At 33.8% G+C, this 27,184-nt stretch overlaps 2 protein-coding genes across 3 annotated transcripts; both read right to left on the bottom strand.

Annotated features, from left to right (window-relative positions):
* Positions 1-784: 784 nt before the first annotated feature.
* Positions 785-10,642, bottom strand: LOC117704070 (olfactory receptor 4C11-like). Its single transcript, XM_076929053.1, has 3 exons — positions 10,452-10,642; positions 10,292-10,361; positions 785-4,270 (listed from the first exon to the last, which is right to left on the bottom strand). Exon 3 carries the CDS (start codon positions 4,222-4,224, stop codon positions 3,313-3,315), a length of 912 nt encoding a protein of 303 aa, XP_076785168.1. The 5' UTR covers positions 4,225-4,270; positions 10,292-10,361; positions 10,452-10,642; the 3' UTR covers positions 785-3,312.
* Positions 10,643-19,122: 8,480 nt separating this feature from the next.
* On the bottom strand, positions 19,123-24,146 carry LOC117704299 (olfactory receptor 4P4-like). Of its 2 annotated transcripts, none has more exons than XM_076928278.1 (3): positions 23,770-24,146; positions 23,103-23,230; positions 19,123-21,055 (listed from the first exon to the last, which is right to left on the bottom strand). In XM_076928278.1, the coding sequence occupies exon 3, from the start codon at positions 21,025-21,027 to the stop codon at positions 20,092-20,094; it is 936 nt and encodes a 311-aa protein (XP_076784393.1). In that variant the 5' UTR covers positions 21,028-21,055; positions 23,103-23,230; positions 23,770-24,146; the 3' UTR covers positions 19,123-20,091. The 2 variants fall into 2 exon arrangements, with proteins under 2 accessions (XP_076784393.1, XP_076784394.1); XM_076928279.1 differs by having other exon boundaries at positions 23,103-23,167.
* Between the last annotated feature and the right edge of the window lie 3,038 nt (positions 24,147-27,184).

The following is a 27,184-nucleotide window of genomic DNA, read 5'->3' as shown; positions in this document are numbered from 1 at the left end:
CTTATTTCATAACTTCATACTAGTCTGTAAAGAAAAAAAAAAGCTTTTACTTTTTTAGTAAGACTAAGCAGTCCTGTTATAAATGAGCTTGATAATTACTAATGAAAATTTAAGATTCTTATAGAAGTATCATTAACAACTAAGAAATCATCTATTATTCCATACAGCATCACTACAAGACAGTACATCTTCATTGTTCTTCCCAATTTTGTCCAAAAGGGTTGGCTAATACCTAGTGATTGTTATATATGTTTAATAATAACAGGAAAGGCATATCAATAGCAGGAATCTTTCCTCAAATGTAATCTCCTCGGCCTTGGGTAAAGGAGCAAATCTTTCATAGCTTTATAGTCCATGGCTGAACCATTTCAGAAAGATCACTTTCTAGTTTTTATCTTCTCTTAGGTGGCTCCTGGCAGTTTGTCATAACAGATTTTGATCAAGTATTCAAAAGATGTGATTGATCTTCACTCAAATTTGGTGTTGACATTTGTGTTATATGTGTACCCATTCAACTAACAAAGCAAGGGGCAATCATTGTGTTGTTCAGATTATTTAACCTGAAAACCAACTCATTAGTGGTCCAAAGGACTGTGACCATGAAACTTTAGGCAGGAGTAAGCATTTGTTGATTTTTTTAGAAGATATGAGTGAAAATTTCTGATTGGCACTCTTCTGTAATGACAGTGATTTTATTAATAGGTTATTAAATTAGGTGTTGAAAAACATGAGCCTACAGTAAAATGTTATTCTCAGGAATAGAATGGGATTGAGAGATGCCACTCACTATTCATGGAAAACCACACTGAATTGTTGTATGATGCAGCATGTATGGATGGATGGGCCTTTTTAAAACGTAAGAATAGGTTTTTAATGGTAACAAGACAGAGTTTCCTCTTGCACAAACGGTCATAATTAGATAAGTCAGGGCAAACATTTTTGAAAAGCCACAAAACATCAACCATAATAAACAGAATATACCCTCATTAACATAGGCCAAATCTAGAGTCAGTGAGTCCATTTACAAAATAACAGTTCAAATAAGGTGTTCTTGTCTTGTACATACATCTCCCTCACATATCTCCTTTGATGTTGTCTGTCTTTTACATTTTTGATTCTAGAGCTTGACTGAAGATGGTGAGTAACTTTTAACACTTCCAAAATATTAAAGTTTGAATACTTTATTTTTAATATTTGTATGTTTTGTCACATAATAACTACAAAAATTATTGAATAAAGTGTAATGTTTTAATACATATACAGTATGTAATAACAGGAACAGGGAAAGGGACATATTCATTTCTGCACACAGCTACAAGTTCCTTGTGTTGGTAACTTTTATAACAGCTATTTTGAAATAACTAGTTACTTGAGTACTCCAAGGTTATGATCTCATGCTGCATGAGAATAGCAATGGAGTGCAGATGATTAATTGGTTTTTATTGTTTATAATTCTCATTATTGTGAAAAAATATCATGTCAAAAATAACTTAAATAAGGAATGTCTTACTTTGTTTCACAGTTTGAAGATATGGCCCGTTATAGCAAGAGGGTCATGATGGTAGGTATCCTGTGGTGCCTAATCACATTGCTTCCATATCTACCTGTCTCCTTAGACACTATCTGTCTTTCTCATTTTCAGATCCTCAACCTTAGGTGATGATGATAGAGAGTAACTTTTCACACTTTGATAATGTCAATCTTTTAGATACTTTATTTTTAATATTTGTATATATTTTGTCACATAATAATTATAAAAATTATTGAGTCTGTGAGAAATACAAATACAAAATCTATTTAATTATGCCCAGAATACTGTAGTCTATATATTTGTACTAGCCACACTTAAGGTTTGTCTTCCTACTTAACCAATGAATGAAAGAGCATCCTTCACAGGCATGCCTGGGTGCATATGTTCCAGGTGATTCTAGATCTTTTTTTTTTTTTTTTTTTTTTTTTTTTTTTTATGACATTCAGCATCACCACTTGCATTGGGACATTTGAATTGAGCATGTAAGATTTGGATGGAGGCCTTATTTTATATCTGGGAAATTTGGAACTCTACTTTACCTAACACTGAGAAGAGTCTTCGTGAAACTCTGTGAGCTTATATTTAAAAACTAGTAAAAAGGCCTTTTTTACTATATAAAATTAGAAAGAACAATAAGAGATTAGAATTAAATGTTTACCTGTTTCTGACTTATAATAAGATATGATTATATTTGACAATCATCATGAGTATTGAAAACAAAACTTAAAGACCTAAAATGATGAAAATTATGGATATTAATCTGATACACATATAGAAACAATTGACATTAGTGAATAGGAGACTAGAAACTTTCTGAAATATTTTTGGTGTTATCAATACATACATTGCTATCACTTGCACATAATAAAATTTTAGAAGCAATTTTTGTGGTCATAAACCAGTGCTAAAATGGGAAATATTCATACAACACAGTATATCCCTTTTCATCGGACTTTTTCATTTTTTTCTATTTTTGTTCTCAGGATGATACATAAGGCTTTCTGAATATTAACTAAGCCTACTCCTACTGAATTGTACTGAGGAGACTATTATCGCTAGAAGGGCTACTTCTGTGTTTCAGTATAATTTATTACCTGTGTTAGTGAAATATGATGATTAAGCTCCATTGTAAGATGAAAATATCACAATAAGTGTGACTTATAATAATATTGATTAGATTATACTAAAAATGGAAATATACCATTTAAAACACTCATATAGCTGAAAGTCTAAAGGGGATAAACTCCAGTTCTGACTTTTATTCTTAAAAATATAAAATCTGAATTATCTTGTACTGTTTAAAGCCAACAAAAAGTCCTCTACCCTCTCATTTCTAGTACTCATAGAGTGCTAATAATCTAACCTATTTCAGGTTTAAAATTGTTCATATCATATACATATATAATTAATTATTAAATCTCTATATATGAGGCTTGAAATAAATTCTAGCTTTTAAATTTATATTGCTTTTATTTATTTGCATTTATGTATATGTGCACAACATGACAAGTCATAGTAGGTGAGGACACAATTACGGGAGGTTATTCTCTCCTTTAACCATGAGGGATTCAGGTATTATACTCACCTCACTCAAGTCATGAGGCTTGTGGCAAACACATTTACTCCTTTTTTCCTGGCCCCAGGTTATTATTTATACATGCATCTGCAGATACCTTGATTATATACTTTCAGGAATACCTTGGTTTTCTTGTTTATGTATTGAAATTAATCTCTTAAGAAGCTATATTTTAGAATTCTCATATATTCTTTATTAATGACAGTCATATTTTATAATACCACAACTTTTTCATAGCCTTTTTCACTTCTGAATTCCTCAGAGTATAGATAAGAGGGTTGATCAGAGGTGTCCCTATTGTATAAAACACAGACACCATCTTGTCTATTGGTAAAGTAATTAGTGGCCGTGTGTATATAAATATACAGGGACCAAAAAATATGACCACCACGTTGAAATGAGAAGTGCATGTAGACAAGGCCTTTCTTCTTCCTTCTGCACTGTGGTTTCTCAGAGAATATAAGATGACAATATAGGAGATAAGCAGTACTATGAAACTTACTGTGCATATGGCACCACTATTAGACACAACTAACAAATTAATCACATAGGTATCCATGCAGGCAAGCTTCATCAAGGGCTGCAAATCACAGGAATAGTGATCAATCACATTTGGGCCACAGAATGGTAATCTTAAGGCCAAGAAAATCTGTGCAGAAGAGTGAATACAAGATCCTACCCATGCAAGAATCACTAATATGCCACAAATATGTTGGCTCATTATAGTTGTGTATCTTAGAGGCTTACAGATTGCTGCATAGCGGTCAAAGGCCATGAGGATAAGCACAAAGATCTCCATGCACCCAAAGAAGTGAGCTGCAAAGACCTGAGTCATACATTCATTGTAGGTAATAATTTTTTTCTGGGATAGGGAGTCCACAATCAATCTAGGTGCTGTAGTTGTAGAGAAGCAAGCATCAGCAAAAGACAAATAAAAGAGGAATAAGTACATGGGACTCCCAAGTGTCTGACTCATCTTAATGGTCACCATGATGATAAAGTTTCCCAGCACTGTCATAAGGTAAAAAATCAAGAAGACACCAAATACTGCCTTCTGTTTTTCTGGATCCTGAGTCAACCCCAACAGAATGAATTCAGTTACACTGTTGTTATGCATCTTATCAGTGACTGTATTAGGTAGGAGTGGCTGAAAAATGTTTAATCTGCAAAGAAATGACATATTGACATCAATGTCCAAATATTAATATTTTTTTGGTTCTACCATATGCTGATAGTCTCACCTGCTTTTGAAAACCCTGAAAAATATTTTAAATCTTCTTTTTTCCCATTTTTATTGGATATTTTATTTACACTTCATCCCCTTTCCCCATTCCCCCCCTTAGAAAGCCCCTATCCCATGCTCCCTTTTCCTTTTTGCACTTTTACATTTTTAAAACATTTTCAATATACATACCGATGTCTCAATAAGATTTCTATTGACTTGAAGCTTACTTGACTGGGTGAAAGCTTTTGAGTTTGAGGAATGAGCAATATGACTGTTATTCAGGTACTTGAATCTAGTTGACATTTCAAACTGTAGACTTTATTCTTTCTTTGAAAAGGTGATATATTAGGGGAAGGACTGAAGGAGCTGAAGATGTTTGCAACCCCATAGGAAGAACAATAACATCAACTAACCAAAAACCCCAGGATGTCCCAAGGACTAAACCACCAATGAAAGACTACACATGGAAAGACACAAGGCTCCAGTTACATATGTAGCAGACAATGACAATATCTGGCAAGAATGGGAGGGGAAGACTTTGTTCCTATGGAGACTCAATGCCCCACAGCAGGTGAATACTTGAGCAGTGAGGCCAGAGTGAGTGGGTAGGTTGGGGAGCACCCTCATAGAAGTAGTGTGAAGGGGGAGGGGATAGAGGGTTTGTAGAGGGAAAACCAGGAAGGGGGATAACAACTGAAATGTAAATAAATAAAATAAGCAATAAAATAAGTGATATGTTGATTAGGAAACTTAGGAAAAACATATGTATTTGTTAGGTGTGTTGGGTGGGCATAAGCTCAAACATTCTCTTTACACATTAGGGGTGCTTTGAGAAAACAAGTATTTTATCCATGCATACATTCACATGTATATGTAGGTCTCTTGCTGATTCTTTCCTTGTGCTCTGTACTATGAAAAGCACTACTTAATGCAATGAATCAGGAAGTCTAGTGATTCCTTTATAACATAAGTCTCAGCTCTATTCACTATTTTGTTTCTATTTTCCCTGACTTCTTTAGCTCTCGGATAAGTCATACTTTACAAAAATGTGTTTAATCCATTTTTATTACTACCTGCTTATTCAGTATAACATTTTACTGTGAAAACAGAAGGGTTTGTACAATACTTTAAGTTTGTTATGATCAAAGAAAAGTGTACTATAGTATTTTCATTACATTTAGGCTTATTTCATTAGAAAAGAAATATTTTCTATCTGTAAGTTTTAGATTTCATTAGAGATTTAATTTTTTAAAATAGAAAAATGTTACTCAGAAAATAATATACGTCATATTTAATTCTCTATTTTTTTCAATTTTATATGAAATACTCATTTGCTGTAATATTAGGTATTATTGTTTTGTTTCTTTTTTTTTGGTTGTGTATTCAAATATTTGTGTCTTATATGACTTAAAAAAGTATTCAATGTAGTTACTGCCTCATTTTGACCTAGAATTTCTATAAAATTATTAGTATGTTTATAAATTAATTCTTCATTTTTTTATATGTGCTTTCCTTTCACCTTTTGTGTATGTGTATGCATGCATGTGTGTATGTGTCTATGGGCATTTGTGCAATCACAGTCATGTGAAGGCCAAAACAGTAATTCTCTCCTCCTACCTATTAGGTCCAGGAAATTGATATCAGCTTGTTAGGCATGGCAGCAACTCTTTACCTGGTGAACCATTTCAATGGCCACACACTTTTATAGCTTACAGTCATAAATATCAATTTAAATGTAATACTATAATAATAATAATAATAATAATAATATATTCTTTTGGGAGACTTATATTGCTTCTAATTTTTACTTTATAATAATAAATTTACAAAAAATAATAAATTCTGACAAATAAATTTTAACTAATGCTAAATGAATATCATTATTGCTAAATATTAGCTGCTTTTCAATGTTTATATAACTTCATTAACTATTAAATAATTTCTAAAGAATTTATGGTAATTATAAAGTCAACAAAGCAAACAAAATATGAGGATAGTAAAAAACCTGACTTATAATTTAGAATTCTACTATGCAGAAAAAAAACTGTTGAGTTTCTAATATTTGCTTTCAGAGAGATTTGAAGCTATTTGTATCTGTGGTTTGTGTATCCTTATCTTACATAAATATGTGTCCAGAATTATAGGTCTGATAGCTTTTAGATAATCTAAATTTTACAATAACAAATTTATTTTATGATATAATTTTATATGAGTTGAATGATAGAAATAAAAATATTTCATTATTCTCACATGAATTTTATAAAAACATCTTATAGTTTTACTTTTTTCCCTGAAAATTACACACTTTTACTAACCTTTATTAATCTTGATATATTTACTAACCTTTTTTAATCTTGATATATTTTTAATAGAATTCAGTCTAATAAAATAATGGGGCTTATGAGCTAAGAAAAATGTTAGCTTTGGTCAGTGATTATTTCTTTTGCTGTAAAATCTTCACATATCATTTAGTTTAATTTGTCAGTTTGACTATTTTACTTTTGTACTTTATCATATTATTTACAATATAGAAGTCATTCTCTATTCTTCTATAATTATCTTTAGTTTCAATGGGTGAAGCAAAGAGTCTGAGTAGGTAAGACTAATCAATATACACTGTGTGAACAAACTCTAATTTCAAGAAAAGAATTGAATGTAAACCAAATAGTTAAATATTTAAGACACTACTTTGTTAAACTACAAGAAATCATCTTCAGAAAAAATGTGATATAATGCTCACAAAGGAACTTAAAGTTACTTCAAGAGATAAATTAAAACCTCAAATGACAGAGGCCGGTTTGCAGCCAGATTCTCATGTTACCTGAGGGAGAGTTAAGGGTGTGTGCCACCCTGACAAGCACACGCAAACACCACTTATCTGCCTTTTGAAGATATAAAACTTCAACACCACAATATCCATATATAGTTGTGTGTATTTCAATAATATGTTTCTATTGGATCACTATAAATTTTAGTCCACTCAATAGAAACAATGTAGACATGTGGCTATCCACTCCTGGTAACCTGGTTTTGTAACTGTCATTTCTTAAGTACAGCCTCCCATTTCATAAAAGTTTTATTTCAAGTTGTTTATTTGTTTAATATTCACATTGTTTTAAATCTAAATTTTCTTCCTAAAGTGGCAGAAATAAAATCATTCTTAATGATCTTAATAACCTTTCTATGGTAGCCACAAAATAGAAATGACATTTAAGACTTTTATTAAGAAAAAGATCCAAACTATGTAGCATCTTGACAACAGGATCTCTATAATGAAGGGGAAATTGACATAGAACATCTGCAATAATGTAAATTCCAATGATACAAAAATTAGAGAAAAGTCTTTTTTTATGAAAAAAATGAAATCACATTCAATGGGAATGAGAAGGAAAATATATTTCCAGGCAAACAAATCAATACAACTTATTGTATTGAAATCAAAAAGAGTAGAAAGGTTTAGAAATGTAGGTAGTTTCTCAGAAGAAATTCTTAAAACCAAGGTAATGAATTTTGAGTCTCTTTCTATTATTACAGTAAAAAACTGGAGGACACAAAACAAGAGAAAATCCACTATTAAGATTGATTCTCCAGGAGTTGGTGAGATTCTCTCCAGGAAAAGGTGCTGCTAAAAAATCAGATGACCTAAATTTGATCCCACAACTTACATGATGAAAGAGACACTCATTCCTGTAATAAGCCCTGTGACTTTCATGAATATTCCATAGAATGAACACACACACACACACACACACACACACACACACACACTAGAAAGAGGTAGACAGACCAACAGAAATGTAATAAAAATTGACTCAAACATTCATTAATTTCCTAAAATAAAAATAATAATTAGTAGTTATTCAGTGAAATTTTATAAATTCTGTATTCTGATGAGCTTAGCTGTAATAAAAAGACTACATCATTCAAGATTCCAGTATGCCCCTACTAATGACATTTGTTTGCCTGTTCTTACATGTAAAAAAAAAAAAGTGAATTCAACTTTGCCATGCAAATTGCAGGTGTTAGAAGATTTGGAGCACAAAGGCTTGGCTTCTGCTTATGGGTTATATCTGGGAGCTGTGTGATAAACAAATGATTTTTTATAATGTGAGCAGACTGGCATAATTTAACCTTGTCTTATTAGGTACAATGCAGGAAAACTGAATTAAAAAATGTTTGAACAATAATGAAAAAAATGAGTACTAGGGGTGACATGACTCAAGAAATACATATGTAGAAAATTTATAATGTAAGTCTATTAGTGTCACTGATGCTGAGAGACATAAAATGCAGACAGGCACTGCAGGGCATCCTAAATTTGACTTCACTGAAGTACCCATCTTGAGAGGACTGGAAGTCCTCATCCTCAACTACTTTCTAGAGGAACAGCAAAATGAAATATTGTCCCTTTAATTTATAAATGATATTTTCATTGTTTAGACTGTGGGTCTTTTGATACAATATTTTACCATTATTAATTTTTAAAGACTCACAAAATTCAGTTGAAGAAAAATAATAAATCATAATATTTATATCATATTAATATTATATATCATATTAATATGATAATAAATTAATATTATTATGTGAATAATAAATTCACATATTTTAACTATGTTTTAATATCTCTGTCTCTATCATTCTTGTCTATATTTATATTTTGTATACATTAAATATACATGTATGTAATCCTAGGAATTTTTTAGAAAACCACCAATGGTCTATGGGCATATGCCTTTCCTATGTGTTTAATCAGAAGGCAAAAACCAACACTTAAATTTTCCTTTTCCTTTCACTTTTCGTACATAGTCTTCCTTTCTGCTTCTTTCCTAGCATAGTTTTAAATGGACAAGTAGGCATATGAAATCAAATGATTCATGTGCTGTACGATTACTACTGTTCCAAAACATAGTGGTGGAGATACGTACTATGGCTTTCAGCATCACTGTTCCAGCCATGTCTTATCATGTGCACTCCATGCACTCTATGTAAACATACCTAGAAACACTCTTTCTCTGAAAGTTCCATATGTTGCTTCCCGATGATATTTCCTCTTCTAAATTATCTACCCTATACTTTTTCTGTGGAGAAAGAGCCCAATGTGAATACCATTTCCTCAGCAAAGCCTGCCTAGATTTTCCTAGTCAAGTGCCTGATCTACAAATACATATCCATTGTAAGTTTTTTGTGTGTTCATTGAGTCATGTAATCTCTAGCACATCCTTCTGTCATTTTTGTTTAGGCATTGTTAATTTATTCTGTTTTACCAGACTCAAATATGGCAAGTTTGTGTTGTTCCAGTCTGCACATATTATAAAAACTTGCTGTGTTTATCAAACAGCCGCTGTACAAATACCCAAAAGCCAGGCCTTTGCATTCTACCTGTTATAATCCCTATATCTCTTACAGCAATTATATCTATTATAACTATGAGAAGAATTATCATCACAAGGAACATAATATCATTGTCTGTAAGCATCAGAAGATGAGGATCATAAGATAAGCTAGAGCAAGCTTCAGGAATGGTTAACAAAGAACTATAGATGAAGAGTGTTTTATGATTAAGTATGTTTCTTTCTTTCTTTTATTCTTTGTATTTGCCCTTACATCAAATCCATAGGATGAATTGTAAACAGAAAATCTTATGCCAGAACCCAACACTGGTCTCATCAGCATTAGACTTTGTGTCAGCAGCTTCAATGCAAACCGTCTATTCACAGGGCCCACACCAACTCTTGTCCTGACTCCACACTTTGCAAATAAATCTGCAGGTACTCCACATCATAATCCAGTCTTTCAGATTTGTGTACAATAAAGACATAGAAGCTATTACCAACATCACATCAATGGATAAAACATGATTTTGTTCCATTAGGTTTTACAGGATTGAAAAATGAAAATGAAGATGAGCTGATTGTGAATGGGAGAAAACATAAAAAGTTTAGATTTAAAAACTTACCCTTTCTTTTGTAGATAAAGACTGTTTCCAATACATAGCTCATAGTTTATTCTTTCTGTTTAGATTTACCCTGATGATGAATCATATACAATATAATCAGCACCATGAATATTGGAAAACTGAGTCTTTACACCATAGATAATGTTTTAGATTCACCTACTCTGGCTTTCAGGTGTAGAAAGTATGGAGAAAAGAGAAAATCCACAGAGAGTCCTGTAGAAGACTGGAGTTAGGCTACATGGAGATTGAAATATTGGCTAAAAGATTCTTCTCTGTCTCTTAAAAAATAACCACACTAATATCCACATTACTATATAAAAGTATTTCTAAATTCAGCCCTGACTCTGTAAAATTTCCTGGTATTTGAGACTAAATGTCTTTTTCTCACCACACAATATTTATAGATATATGGAAGCATTCACAAATGCCCAGTCTCCAGAGGAAGCAAGACCATGCCCCCTTTCCACAAACCCCTGAAGTATTTGTGGTATGATCAATTTCACATAACTAGTACACTATCATAGCAACTACACAGCCAATTATTCCTAGGAAATGTTGACATAAACATTTCCCTTTTCTGCCTCTTAATTCTTATTGTAAGAGATACTTGCACAGTATTTACCAAATAAGCTGATCAATGATGTGGTCACAGTCACATTGAAATTTAGAGCATAGAAGAAATACAATAAATAAGATTTTGGAGTGACAGACAAACCTTTAGCCCAGTTTAAGATCTGAATATACACATGATGAAATTGAGTTTTAAATCTGGAGCTTTTGAAGTATTTAACTATTTTTAAATTCATTCATTCATTCATTCATTTATATCCCAAATGTTGCTCCCCATCCTGGTTCCTCCCTCACAGAGTCCCTCTACCCTGATCCTCCTCTCCTCCTCTGAGAGGGTGATACTCCCCCTAAGTATCCCCCAACATTGGTACATTAAGTCTCTGCTAGATTACGATCATTCTTTCCCCCTGAAGCCAGAAAGGGTAACCATGAAGGCTGAGCTGCCTGTCTGCCACTTATGTGATGGGGTACGTGAGTTGGGGCTTTTGGGTTGGTGGCTCAGATTCTAAGAGTTGCCAAGGTTCCAGGTTTGTTGACCCTATTGGTCTTCCTGTGGGGTTCTTGTCTACATCTGGGCCTTCATTCCTTCCCCAAGCTCTTCCATAGTGTCTACTACCTCTGACTAATGTTTGGCTGTGGGTATATGCTTCTCTTTCAATCAATTTCTGGGTATAGCCTCTCAGAGGTCAGCTAGTCTAGGCTCCTGTTTGCAAGCATATAGGGAATTATAAATAATTTAAGGACTTGGTGCTTGCCTATGGGACAGGTTTCCAAATGGGTGGTGATTGTTTGGCCTTTTCTTCAGCCTCTACTCCATCCCTCCATTACTTGTAGAGAAGATGAATTATTGGTGAAAGATTTGTGGGTGGCTTGGTGTTCCCATCCTTCCATTGGAAGTCCTTCCTGGTTACAAGAGGTGGCCTCTTCAGGTTCCAGGCCCCTACTGCTAGGCATCTCTCCTAAGATCACCTGCATTGACTCATGGGAGCCTCTCCTAACTAGGTCTCTGGGACATTTTGTAGATTCTTTCTTGTCACCAAACCTGAGCCAGTTGCAGATTTCCATTCATTCACCTGCCCACTGGGCCTCACTCAGGTAACTGAATGTACATGATCCTGCCTCCAAATTCAACTTTTCCTCCTCCCTCTCCTCCAGTTTCCTCTCTCCCTCTGCTTCCTATTATTATTTTGTTTTCCCTTCTTAGTGGTATTCAGGCTAGGTCATGTTGTTCAGGCTAGTGTTATCCTTGCTAGGTCATTTTTTGTTTGTTTGTTTAACTTCTTTGAGGGTGTATAGGTTGTATCATAGGCATTCTGTACTTCATGGCTAATATCACTTATCAGTGAACACTTACCATGAATGTCAGTTTGGGTCTGGGTTACCTCACTCAGGATATTTTCAAGTTTCATCCATTTGTCTGCAAAATTCATAATGTCCTTATTTTTAATAGATGTACAGTATTCCACTGTGTAAATGAACTATATTTTCTGTATCCATTCTTCAGTTGAGGGACATCTGGATTGTTTCCGATTACTAGCTATTAAGAATAAAGTTGCTATAAACATAACGGGACATTTGTCTTTAGAGTATGGTGAGGCTTCTTTTGGGTATATGTCCAGGAGTGATATAACTGTGTCTTCCAGTAGAACTATTTTCAATCTTCCAAGAAATGGATTGATTTCCACAGTGGTTATACAAGTTTGCAGTCCAACCAGGAATAGAGGAGTTTTCTCCTTTCTCCACATCTTCACCAGGATGTTCTGTGCTTTGAGGTGTTTTCTGTTTTTGTTTTGTTGTTGTTGTTGTTTGTTTTTGTTTTTTTATCACTGCCAAGGTGATGGGTGTAAAGTAGAGTCTCAGGGTCATGTTGGTTTGCATTTCCCTGATGACTAAGGATTTTGAACATTTCTTCAAAAGGTTCTTGGCCATTTGAGATTTCTCTATTGAGAATTCTGTTTATTTCTGTGCCCCAATTTTAGTTAGGTTATTTAGTTTCTTAGAGTCTAACTTCTTGAGTTCTTTACATATTTTGGATATTAGCCATCTATTGAATATATGTTATTTCTCCAATCTGTAGGCAGCCATTTTGTCCTATTGTCAGTGTCCTTTGACTTATAGAAGCTTTGCAGGTTCATGAGGTTCCATTGTCAACTCTTGATCTTAGGGCCTGTGCCACAGGTGCTCTGTTCAGGAAACTGACTTCTGTACCAATACATTTGAGGCTCTTTCCTACTCTCTTTTCTGTTAGGTTAAGTGTATCTAATTTTGTGTTGAGGTCCTTGATCCAAATAGATTTGAGTTTTGTGCAGAGTGGTAAATTCATCCAGTTAGACCAGCACCATTTGTTGAAGATACTTTCATTTTTCCATTTAATGATCTTGGCTTCTTTGTCGAAAATTAAGTGTTCACAGGTGTGTGCATTTATTTTTAGGTCTTCAATGCTATTCCATTGATCAGCCTGTCTGTTTCTGTACCAATTCCCATCTACTTTTAAGCACTGTTGCTCTATAATAAAGCTTGAGGTGTGGGTTGGTGATTATTCCAGATGTTCTTTTATTGTTCAGGATTTTTTTTTTTTTTTTTTTTTTTTTTTTTTTTTTTTTGGCTATCTTGGAATTGATTTTCATTTTTTTTTTTGTTTTTTTTTTTTGTTGTTTTATTCTGTTGTTGATGTTTGTTTGTTTGTTTGTTTTGTTTTAGATTTAAATAAGAATTTGTTTCAAAGTCTGTAAAAAATTGTGTTAGCATTTTGATGGGTATTACATTGAATCTGTAGATTGATTTTGGTAGATGGCCGTTTTCACTATGCTAATTCTATTGATCCATGAGTATGGGAGATTGTCGAGCCCCACTAAATCAGCAAGGAATACACGACAAACCAGATCCTTCTCAACAGCCTTTATTGTAGAAGCGCTCTTTTACATTTCAGGGAGAGACCTTGAATGCCCAGAATGGGCTGTTTATATACCCTCAGCCCTGGGCAGGGAAAAGCACATGGAGGTGCATGATTGGTCAAAGTGCAGTGGTTCATTAGCTTACCACATTAGCATACCCCGCCTGGGAGGGGGTGATTGGTCAGAATGTGGTACTTAATTAGCATACCCCGTTTGGGAGGGGTTGGAGCCAAATTGTGCATGCGTAGTGCACTGGTAGTTACTACCAGAGGCCTAGGCAGGCGCCATCTTGGCCAGCCGCACATCTTGGCCTGCCGAGTCGGGTCAGGCATGCTGATTTGGCCAGGCAAGTCGGGTCGGCGGCCTACAGGAGATTGTTCCACCTCTAATATCTTCTTAATTATTTTTTCTTCTAAAACTTGAACTTCTTATCATATAGACCTTTTGGTAAGATGATCATTTTCACTATGTTGATCCTACTAATCCATGAGTATGGGAGATCTTTCAATCTTCTAATATCTTCTTCAATTTTTTTCTTCTAAAACTTGAACTTCTTATCATATAGATCTCTCACTTTTTTGGTTAAGTTACACCTAAATATTTCATATTATTTGTGGTTATTGTGAAGGGTGTTGTTTCCCTAATTTCTTTCTCAGCCCATTTATTATTTGTATAATTTAGAACTCCTGAGTTTGAGTTAATTGGATATATAGCCATTTTGCTGTAGTTGTCAGCATTTCTGTTGCAAAATTTTGGGGGATGTTTATGTATATTGTGATATCATCTACAAATAGAAATACTTTGATGTCTTCCTTTCTGATTTATATCCTCTTGATTTCCTTTTGTTGTGTTATTTATCTAGCTAGAACTTCAAGTAATATATTAAATAAATAGTGGTAAGTGGACAGCCTTGTCTTACCCCTGATTTTAATGGAATTGCTTTAATTTTTTATCCATTTAATTTGACACTGGCTACTGACTTACCACACAACACTGGAGCTTCAGCTTAGCCAGGGTCTTAGGTAGTTTTTAATTTAAAAAGTGCTAATGTGAACAACCCCATGATCACTGTTTCTAAGGGCATATCAGGATGACTAAATATCTGAGCCTACTTCCCTGTCCTAGCCCAAGGTCATTTTCATGTCTAAAGCCTACTTCCTTGTTCTAGCATAAAATTTAGATTTCTGTCTGAAATTACTTCTTTGTTCTAGCCTAAGATTTAGATTTCTACCTGAAGCCTACTTCCTTGTCCTTGGCCAATGTCATATACCTGCCAAGCAGCCCATTTCCTTGTCCTTTGCCCATGTCAGATTTTTGCCAAACAGCCCCAAAGGCTCTCTGCATCTCTCCCTTTTTTATTTCATTAACAAGACTGAGCCTGTCTTAGATCTTTTTGACAAGAATGCCTTCCTTAAACTGTTATGGAATATGCATTATCAAAAGCAATGCATTTCTGTCTTAGGTGGGTAAGGCTCTGTGCATAATCTTACTCATCCATGTAATTAGTTTTAATGCCTTGCTTTGTCATTGATTATTTGTGTTTATTGTATTGCTTGTGTCTTGACAATTTGCATCTGTTGTATTGCTAGATCCTCAACCTAGAGCTGACCTTAATACATGCATGTAACCAAAATGGTATAAAAGCATAAAGGAGGAGGGGGGATGGAATAGGGGATACTAGGGAGGGGAAATGAGGAAAGAAGATGACATCTGTATTGCAAATAAATAAAATATCTAAATAAAAAAAAAATAAGTCCGGACAGTGGTGGTGCATGCCTTTAATCCGAGCACTTGGGAGGCAGAGGCAGGCGGATTTCTGAGTTCAAGGCCAGCCTGGTCTACAGAGTGAGTTTCTGGATAGCCAGGACGACAGAGAAACCCTGTCTCAAAAAATAAAATAAAATAAAATAAAATAAAATAAAATAAAATAAAATAAAAATAAAAACACTTAAAATGTACATTTTAATTAGTAGATTAAAGATTCATACTAATTGGCTAATTTTTTGATGAATATTATTGCTTCAAATGAGAGCGTGAAGTAAAACTATAATAGTAAGATACTATAGCCAAAACCATCTGAGATACATCAGATCCCCATACAGTAGAAAATTTTACATATGATCTACAGAGTACACTCCAAGTCACGAGTGGAAATTCAAGTGTACAATGTTTAGGCATCTATGATGGATTCATTTGATGAATAATAATTATTCCAAACTCTGACATAATTTGCCTTACATAGACATTACTTGAAGTGTGATTTTATTCTTGCCAGTGCATTCAAACACTATGGCTAACAGGATCTTTAAGGCTAGTTAGACTCATAAACTTACTGCTATATGAATTTTCTAAAAGATTGAAGAAAAAAGTAAAAGGTTTGTGTTACCATGACAACAAAAACAATGTAAAGTAATAGCAATAACATTAAACATATTCTTTAATTATAATATTTCCACAATATTTTAAATATAACATAATGCTTTTTGCTCAACTATAAAATTTATATATAGCTAAATACTATAAGGATGAATGAAATAATACAAAACAAACTACAATTTCATTGGACCAAATAAAAAATATTTAAAGAATACTAATATATAATCCATGTGAAGTCAGTTTAGCCTTGAACAAAGCAGTAAATGAAATGAAACAGTAAGTTATATAGGCTCCCGGCTTACAAAGACGTATGTTCAAATCAATGCTTTGTTCAGTCTCCCATTTTACAGATATTTTCTCATTTAAAATACTTTTATCTATGTAACCTTTTTTTTTCTGAATGACAGAGCATTTATAAAGGCTCAAAACTTTAAAAATCAGGAGTATTGATTTTATTTTGTTACCCATTAATCTTAAATATGCTGCCTATGGATCCTGGTGAAGTGAGCATAAAAGACACATAGGTGACAGTGTAAATTGCATTTTGATTAGTGTTGTAGTACACCTTTTATATGTTTATTGCAGTTCATCTTCTCAGAACTGTCTATTTCATCAGCATGTAGACTGAGTTGTTCACTCTCGTCTCCTGGAGGCATTCTACTATTCTCTGTGTATTATAGATACCAACCTTCACTCCATGGAGAAGACAAAAATTTCTATCTTATCAGCCATTAATTGTCCATAGGTCTTAACTAGTGTTAGGTACTTATGATATTTCTTCTGCCCATGTTAACATGGCAAATAATGTTCCCATTGTACAGGTCTTGTATAGGAAAACATTTCAAAATTTCCTGTAGTTCTTTATAAAGTGTTGAGGCCTGGCAGTCCATCTAGCACGACTCCATCCCCATCAATCTTTGCTATGTATATATTAGTTGTACATAACTGGCTAATATTTAGGGAAACATATTGATAAGAATTTAAGGGTTTAAGTTTTGAGTATTTTCATAATCACAATATCACAGAAAACATTCTAATCCTTTGGGTTTTATGATATTTTCAGTCACTTTCAATGTTTCCCAAACCTTAAGTGTGGGAGTAATTTGTAGATGTATCTACTGAGACAGGACTCCACAACTCTGAATTTTGATTGGAGTAGTGATCAGTAATGTTTTCTGTATTTTGTAGATTTTCCTTGCTTACATGTAAAGACTGAACTTACTTTTGTATATAAAGAAAAAGTTCAGATAAGTTTTAGAGATTAAACTGTTTTTGTTAAGTAATAGTGGCAGGTTCTTCTCAATATTCATGACTTTACTGAGTAGTAAGTTAAGTTTTTGGTATTAAACATCATTTTTCTATTATGAAGTGGGTATTATGTGCAATTAGAGAGCTGGTGATTAGTGCCATGTTATACCTGCCACTACTGTACCCTTTACATTATTGAGTCTTGCTGGTCATTGAAGTGATTCATAGGTATTGTAGCTGAGTAGGACTGTTAACTGCTTCCTTCTTTGAAAGTTTTCTTTGTTCCTATTGAAACCAAGAAAGCTAATACTCAGGGAGGAAACATTCAGGTCAGCTCATGCCCAGGGGTCTCTGTGCACTGTTTCTCAAGTGCATGGTCTCTTCATCAATAGGCAATTGCTTCTAGGATAACCTTTCATAGAAGGAGAGGAAGAGTAGAGAGTATGTGTTTACAACAGAGGGTGATGGACTATAACTGACCTGACTTTAAAAGAAAAGACTATTTGCATTCAGGAAAGGAATGACTACAAGGAAGAGAGGAGAGAGGAGAAAAACAACTGAGGGAAACCTAAGGTCAAAGCATACAGGTATCCATCTTTAGAAGCATCACAGAGAAACTTTGCAATACAATAAAAAAGACCAAAACAATAATCAGCTTAAAAATGTAAAGAGTATAGTTTCTTAGTTCTTTGCAATTAGAACTTGAATGGGGGGTGGGGGGGAATGGGGATATGGGATGCCATCTGAAGTGTAAATAAAATATCTAATTAAAAAAAAAGAACTTGAATGAATTCATTTTCAGGCCTATATATTCAGGTCTGTCTTGTATGAAATGATTTACTCAATTATTTATTTTAGAGACCTGAACTAATAAAGGTTTCCTGTAATGGCATAAAATCTATTATTTTTCATCTTGATTCCCCACAGTTTGAGTATGTATAATGAGAGAACAACCATGATATTGAAAGATAGAAAAATCTAAGTTGACCCTCTGAACCCTACTCTTAAAAGCAAAGACATAAAAACCTGTAAGTCAAACACTGTGGCACCTCAGTCCCAGGAAATTAGCTGACCATTCGAACAGATGGCCCTAACTAAACAAGCCCTAATATTAATGGTGTCAAGATGCTATGGGCCCAAGATTAGCCTGGCCGAGATTTGAACTAACAGCCCTGAGACAATTGGTGCCAGGATGCTAAAAGTTTGGGATAAGCCTGACCCCCTTAAACCGGAGCTCATGATAAATAGTGTGAAACTAGTCCAAAATAGCCAATTATAAAGTGATTGACCATCCATCTTAAGAATTTGAGATCAAATGTATCCATGACCTAGTGACCTATTCCACCATCCTTCCCCCTTCCCTAACTCCACTCTCAGACTTCCCCTTCCCTAACTCCACCCCTACCTGGTTTGTTGATTCCCCCTTAAACTTTGTTTGGTGCTGAATTCCTCTACCCCTACGTGGGATAGGGGTATGTGTGAAGGAGGCCCTAGCTAGCTAGTTGTTTGTTTGTTTGTTTGAGTAAACCTCTTACAATTGCATCAAGCTATGTCTCTTGTTAGTGATTTGGGGTGTGACTGCAGTTCTCCACGGATCATGAGGTCCTTTTCATTTGGGCTTTACAATATAATTAAGTTAAAATTGTCACCATACAAGATTTATTTATTTATCTTATTAGAATAGAAAACATATTATTAAAAGCATTTGTCTGAAAATAATATCAATTTATTTAATTTCTGAATTATATATCCTGAAATATTTTTATCATCATGTGAACATCCAAATACAAAAATTTAAGGTTCCAAAATAGCTTGGAAATTTAGTATGCGTTGTAGTCACCACTCCATCACCCCAAAAACTTGTTGTAAACCACACTAGCCCCACGTTTGGGCGGCCAAAAATGTCGTGGCCTGAGCAAAATGTTGAGGCCCGGGCTGCCCTGCGTTTGGCGGCCACTGTATCTCAGTCCAAGCTGCTGCTCCGGTCCTCAGGTTGGGGTTCAGCAAGAGAGAGAGTGAGGCCAGACAGAGTGTGATTCAATCCCGTTTATTCTTCAGTCTCCCTGAAGTGTCTCAAGTCCTAAATTCCTAGTCCCTAGTTCCTAGTGCCTCCAAGTTCCAAGTTACTTCTTCCAATGTCTCTTCCAATTAGGCCCGCTACCTAATGCCTAATTCCTACTCCAAGTTGTACTCCAAGTTGTACTCTCTGAAGTGTCTGATTCTCTCTGTCTGCCTCTGCCTTTTATAGGTCTCACTTCTAAACCATGCCTTTTGGTCACACCTTTAATCATGCCCTTAGGTCTTGTCTCTAAATCTGATCTCTACACTTCTAAGTCACATTCTTAAGTTACATACCTTTAATCTCACACACCTTTAATCTCACACACCCAAGGTATCTAAACCAAGATTATCGGAGTGTGCTCAGTTGTTGTAGGCTATTGTAATCCAAGTCTCATGTCAGGGTATATGGCTCAAGATAGCTGCAAAGCTGATAGCCGCTTTCTGCTAAAAGTCGGCCCCCAACAAAAACTATAATATGAAAGACATTATTCATTCTCAATTACATAATACATTTTCATTTTATTATTTTCTAATTCCATCTACTCATCCATTTTTGAGTGAGAAGCTGATATTCAATAGTAAAACCTTGTACCTCTTCTTGTTTTCAGACCCACTTTTATTCCTATATGAATATGTTTAACATACAACAAATTAACGATGTTTCTCTTCTAAAAATATCTTTTGACACCAAACCTTTTTTATAACCTTCTTCATCTCCAAATTTCTTAAAGTATATATGAGGGGATTGAACATAGGAGCAATGATGGTGTAAAATAGAGCAAAGATTTTGTCCTCAGGAAAAGTAGTAGGAGGTCTAAGGTAAGCAAAGAGGGAAGGTCCAAAGAATAAAATAACCACAGTAATATGGGATCCACAGGTAGAAAGGGCTTTGTGTCTTCCTTCTGCAGAGTAATTTCTTAATGTGAACAGTATAACCACATATGAACCAAACAAGATAACAAAGGTTACCAAAGCAATCAGTCCTGAATTGGCAACCACCAGGACACCAGCGATGGTGGTGTCAGTACAAGCAACTTTTAGCAAAGGGAAAATGTCACAGTAGTAATGGTCTATTTCATTGGGGCCACAGAAAGGCAAGCAAATTAGCAAGCAAAACTGAGAAAAAGAGTGTGCAGCCCCACCAATCCAAGAAACCCAGATCAAGATATGGCATCTGGTTCTGCTCATGATGACCATGTAGTGGAGAGGCCTGCAGATGGCCACACAACGGTCAAAGGCCATGGCTGTTAAAATTAAGACTTCAATAATACCAAAGAAGTGCATGGCAAAGACCTGTAGCATGCAATTTGTATAAGAGATGTATTTTCTTCTCACTAGCAGATCTCCAATCAATTTGGGTGTCACACAGGAGGTATAAAAAATGTCCATAAAAGATAAATGACTGAGGAAATAGTACATGGGTTGGTTGAACAGAGAACTGCATCTAACTGAGATAAGGATCAGCAGATTCCCACACAAGATGGCAAGGTAACAGAGTGAGAAGAACACAAAGCAAAACACTTGAATGTTCTGCTTAGAAGACAGCCCCATAAGAAGAAATTCTGATACGTTCCTCTTGCATTCCATTTATTATACTCTGTGCAAGAATAGTTATCTACAGAAAAGAGAATATCAGAGGCAACAATTTATCTGAATCACAACCATATAAACATAAATACTTTCCTAACAAATCATAGACGGTAATCAATTCAATAAATTAATTATTTAGTTTCTGTTAAATCATATGTTTTGTTCAATATCTTTTTATCATTTTTTCTCAAATATTCTAATAACTAATAACATAAGATGATGTTTTATTAATTTTTAAAAGATATGTTAAAATTACTAAACCCCTCCAATTTTATTATTTTTATTTACAATAATATGAAACAGCTAAAATTAGTTAATACTATGTAGAGAATTTATCTCTTTTACTATTTAAATTATACAGTTTGTATATATAAAATTTTTATGTTTTAGGTTATTTTCTTTTCAGAACATATAATAAAAATTTAATTTTCTATAGAAAATTTTAATTGTATATACTTATCTATTGTTAAAATAAGGAGGTATATTATTGGTAAAATAATCCACTAATATGGTGACAAAAAATCTTGGCAGGATGAGAAACTGATTTATAGTTAACAAAAATATAAAATGCTGGCTATGTAACAAGACACATAAAAATTTAAAAATATAGTGACAGTTGCTAATTTTGATAATACATATAAATAATAAAAATATTTTTATTTACTGAGTTTTTGTAAAAATAATGTGCAGAGGTAATCTCTAGTAGCAGTAATGGTGGAACAAACAGGTAAGGAAAAAGAAGTAACTTAATTCTGCCAAAAATGTGGTATGCCTGGTTCAATAATGAACAACCAAATAAAAGCAAAATTATACAATCAGACTTCAAATATTACTTGTGGCATTAATTGTGATTTTCCACATTTTTTTTCAAAGATCAAGTTAAATGTCTAACAAAGCATTTTTGTCACTTGAGTCTCAAGTGTATACAAATCATACTTCAGTGTGGCCCCATGCAAAGGGGTAGTTGGACAATACACACAAAACAAACAAACAAAAATCCAAACAAACAAAAACCCAAAACCCAACCAACTAACCAACCAACCAAACAAAAAACCCTCAGTGTTACTTGTGTGAACATTTTCTTTCCTTTTCTTTTATTTGGTCATTTCTTTTATCCCTTTGGCCTTATGGTCATTTTTATTTTTGTAGTTTTATATGTATGTGTTTCTTGTTTCATTTTGTTTTAGTTTAATATATGTTTGTTTGTTTGAAAGAGATAGGTAAAAATAATATAGAGTTGGGTGGGGAGAGAGATACAGAGGATCTACAAAGAATTAGAAGAAGAAAAAATATGCTCAAAATATAAATGTTTTATCAATAAAATGTATCTCATATATATGAGTATGAATATCATTTCCTCACTTTCATTTCTTATTCAACTGATTCAATTAGGAGAAGATATGTATGATGTATAGTAGAGAGTAAAATTACCATGACAGTAACATGAAAGGGTGAGACTGGATTACATTATCAGCAGAATTTATGAGAATAATCATTTGATGTATATTTTCTTTGCCTTAGAATTGCTACACTTAATCTTGAAATAGCAGAAAGCACAGCAATGTGAAAAATGTCATGAAAAAGGAGCCAAATTACATTGTTTTTTGACACAGCCAAGTCAGTAAGAACAAAAAAGAATGAGACATTCTTAAGAAATATATGAATATGTTATAAAAATCAATGGTAAAAATATGGAAGAATTGAATTAAAATAAAGCAAATTACTCATTTTCTGCCAGTGAGTTTTGTATATGAGATAATTCCAAGTAACTTTCTGAGGTACTTTTTATCTGCCTCATCCAGTCCTTATAGAGTAATATTTACAATCAAGGCAAATAAGAGATTTTAAACTTCATCTTTTTCAATCTTTATTTTTTATATTTAACATAAAATCATTTATCATAAAATAAGATATTTTTAGATTGCTAAGACGGTAGTCATGTAATGAGAACTTGAATAGTATGTTTATTATGATATATACATATATATCATGTTTATATATTTCATATTATACTGCTATCTATGATTTATTTTTTAAGCAAATGTAAGATTATTTTGAATTTATGTACTCACCAAGCTTGTTTTCAATATCATAAGATCCTCAGCTTCTGCATGTTTGATTTTCTTTATCAATTAGACTATAAAAACAAATGTTTTATACATGGAAGTAATAATTTACCCATGAAGCATGCATATGCCAACTGCAGACAGACGAAAAACAACCACATAAATTACTGATCTCTTAGAATGTACACTTTCTTTGAATAGATATATAATTATTAAAATGTCACAAAATCAGACATAATATCACACTCAAATATGTTGAAATGATTTAAAACAATGCAATAATATTTATATGAAGACATAAATATAAATATGTATGAATGTAGACATCTTGAGTAGCAATATAAAAGTAATTCAATGATATTATAATTGTATAATATCAATACTCAGTTAAAATTTTAATTTTAATATTTTATAATTTTGAAATGGTCTTTTGGAGAAATGAGACCTTTTCCATAGTTAGATTTTTATAGATACCTGAAATACAAGAACACTGAAGTTTTAATATGTTATCTTAAAATTCTGTTTGAAATACATATTAAATAAAATACTGAAATATACTACTATATTTTTGTTCAAATTCTAATGACAATACCTGATTGAAAATCCTTAAAATTAACAAGCATAATTGTTAACAGATATATTGATATTTCAATAAAGTTGTAAGAAGGTTTACCTGAAAATGAATTATGGATGTTCTTCAAGATAGTTTTCTGTTTTCTTCTTCACACACTTATTTTCTCCAGTTACTCAGCTAGCTGACCTTGCCCTCATATATACATGTGAAATAAAATACTACAAACTACAACAGATTTAATTTCACAAAAACATCAGTGCGGCTTTTTTCCTGCACAAAATAAAAATGTCACTATTCAGTAAGGAGAGTGCTGTTTTCATGCCTGTTGATTTATACTGCAATATTTGATGAAACTATAAAAGAATGATGTAATATTTGATTGATGATACTTCTTGGAACCTACTCTTACTCAAAGGTTATAACTATGTGTAAAAATATCATGCATACATATATGCTAACTTTGAGGATTCTTATGTCTATAGACCATGAACCAAATAAAACAGAACAGATCATGATATCTTCATTTAAATTTCAGTGCAATCTGTTTTCTCAAGAGCCTGCAAAAAATGATGTTCATAATGAAACAGTAATGGAAAACTTTTGTATTACTCAATTCTCTTGTGAATTTTATGGCTAAAATGCACTTTAAATATTTTTTTAGTAGCCACTCTGAACATTATGTCTCTAGAGACCAGTACTATGATTTAAATCTAGAGAGGCTTAAGAAATTCTTCTTTTGTCCAATTTCCTCCTCTGAAAAACACTATTTTTTTTACTAATTGTTAAAAAACAGTAAATGAACTGTTTATTCTTCATTCACTGAATGATTTTTGGTGTGAATAACAAAAGAACAGAGATAAGAATATATACTCATTATATCAAAGTACTTTGCTGCTCTAGTTAATAAATGGAACTAAAACTTTGTCATTTAAAAGTGATAGATAAACAAAGATAAAGAAGAAAAATCTTATTAATCAAGATTGACAGATAAAGAACAAAATCAATACATATAAACATACTATATATTACATATACATGTAATTATATATACTTGCAGGTATATACATATATGTGTTTGTATAATGTCTTTCATATAAATCTATGAAAATGTATTGGTGCATATGGTATTGTTATGTTTTTAATACAAAATTTTCAGAACAACATGATGGTCTAACTTACTCTTTTTTGTTGTTGTTTTTTTGTTTGTTTGTTTTGTTTGTTTTTTATGTTTTTTTGTTTTTTTTCTTTTTTTTTCCTTTTTTCTTTTTTTTATTAGATATTTTATTTACACTTCAGATGGTATCCCCTTTCCCCATTCCCCCCCACCCCCTTTAGGAAACCCCTATCCCATGCCCCCTTTTCCTTTTTGCATTTATACATTTTTTAAAAATAATGTTAATCATAGGCTTTATAAGTTTGGAATTGTTCAATCAGAGGTGTAACCCACTGACCAACCTAGATATAACAACTATCTTTGACTGGTGGAGATACTTGAACCTCTGCCTCCCTGTCTCCCCCCTCTTTCTCTCTTTCATCACCTAGCTTCTCCTCTCCTTCTTCTCCTCTTCTTACTCCTTTTCTTCATCTCAGTACTCCTCCTACCTTATCTCCTCCTACACATCACCCTTCCTGTTAAAATAAAACTTTTCTCTCAAAATACAATTAGAACATAATTATGCCAATTTGTACCAGTGAGGTACAGGATAGTCCTAATACCCAGTCCATCCTTTTGTTGACTAAGCAGCTCATCTGTCATCTATTCTAACTAAAACATGTAGTTCTGAACCTGGCTTTAGGATGAATGTCAGCTGACGACCATCCACTCAAGTCTTTTCTCTTAAGGTCAATACCTATATGTTCTCAACCCCATCAGAAATCCAGAATGACTGAGTTAACTATAATTGTGGGAAGCACAAATCATAGTTTCTAAAACTTAGCCAATTTATAGAGACCTCTGAACACCTGGACACTCGCTCTACTTCAAAAAGTTGGAGCATCTGTTCTTCTGCTTCTGGCCCAGGATCATCTGACAGACCTTAGTGCTGCAGAATTATTAAGGGCTGATTACTCTGTCTAGGCAGATATAATCAGTCGACTATTCTGCAAGTATGTCCTTTTCTGGACAGTAATTTGTCTGTAGAAGGAAAGTGGCAATTCTTGCCTAGTGGCTGTCTCACCACAACTGGAGTAACTCCAAGGATGCTCAATTTCTTCTTAGAATTCAATATAGGAAGCTGTCTGGAGCAGACAGGTCTCTAATGAAAATGAACATTAATACTGAAATGTTTCTCATGTCAATTCTAAGGATTTCTGATGTTTTGAAAACCAGCTATCCATGTAGGGTAATCTGGACTGTTGCCTGTTAACTCCACTCAGCTATTTTTAAATAAAACATAGAGAACACCCTTATAATAAACTCCAAGCCATGAATTTGCTATAGTCCCTTAACTCAAAGGCTGACCATCTCAAATCAGTTAAAAAAAAGTTAAAGAAGGACTGGGTCTAAGCTTCGTATTTCTAAATGTGTTATACTGGTACAATGCCTATGGGAGTAACAATATTCATCTCACTCTTATATCACTAAGAAGCTCATGCCAATGAAAATCTTAAAATTTGTAAACAAAGTAAATTGGAGCCATTTAAGAATTTATATCTTCATCTTGATACTAATTATACAGATTTCTACTAATAGGTTATGGCTATGCAATAAACCCTAGCTAATCCTCTCTATTCCAACAAAACCACTACTTTTCCCTAGAGAGACAGACCAACATTTACCACCTTAGTCCCCAAGCCCAGGGAATAGGGGTGCTGACTCATCATTAGCTTCTTCAAGCTGATTATGGGCGTTGAGATATTAGAAGAGGAGTGGGGGCGGGGAAAGCAAGTTGACAATCCTCTGATGCTGTGTCTTCGCTGCCTCCAGATGGAATTCCCAGACCTCAGAGGTTTGAGCAGGTCTGCCCAGCTTGCTTGTTGAGTAGATACACCAAGGCTGATCATTCTGCAATATACAATTCTCAAAACAACTTTTAGTATCAAGATATTTTTTTTTTTTTTTAAAGACGGCTGACATTTTATTGAGAATGTTGGTTCTAACCGCTTTTCTATTTTTTCCCCTCTTTTATTGGATATAATATTTACATTTCAAATTTTATCCCCTTACCATATTTCCCCCACCACCCAGGAACCCCTTATCCCATCCCCCCTCCTCCTGCCTCTATGAAGGTGTTTACCCACCTACTCCCAGCCCCCCTCCCCACCCTCAGATTCCCCCCCTCTGTGCTCAGCCTTCAGGGTACCAATGATCTTGTCTCCCACCTATGCCCGACAAGACCATCCTCCCCTACATATACAGCTCGAGTCATGTGTCTCTCCATATGTGCTCCTAGGCTGGTGGTTTAGACCCTGGGGAGCTCTGACTGGTTGGTATTGTTGTTCTCCTCACGGGGCCACCAGGCCTTAAGGTTCCTTCTATTTACTCTCTAACTCCTCCATTGGGAACCTTTGATCA

The sequence above is a fragment of the Arvicanthis niloticus genome, chromosome 2 (assembly GCF_011762505.2).
Source record: "Arvicanthis niloticus isolate mArvNil1 chromosome 2, mArvNil1.pat.X, whole genome shotgun sequence".
Lineage (NCBI taxonomy): Eukaryota > Metazoa > Chordata > Mammalia > Rodentia > Muridae > Arvicanthis > Arvicanthis niloticus.
The sequence above is the reverse complement of the archived record's forward strand: the minus strand, read 5'-3'. Positions and strand labels throughout refer to the sequence as shown.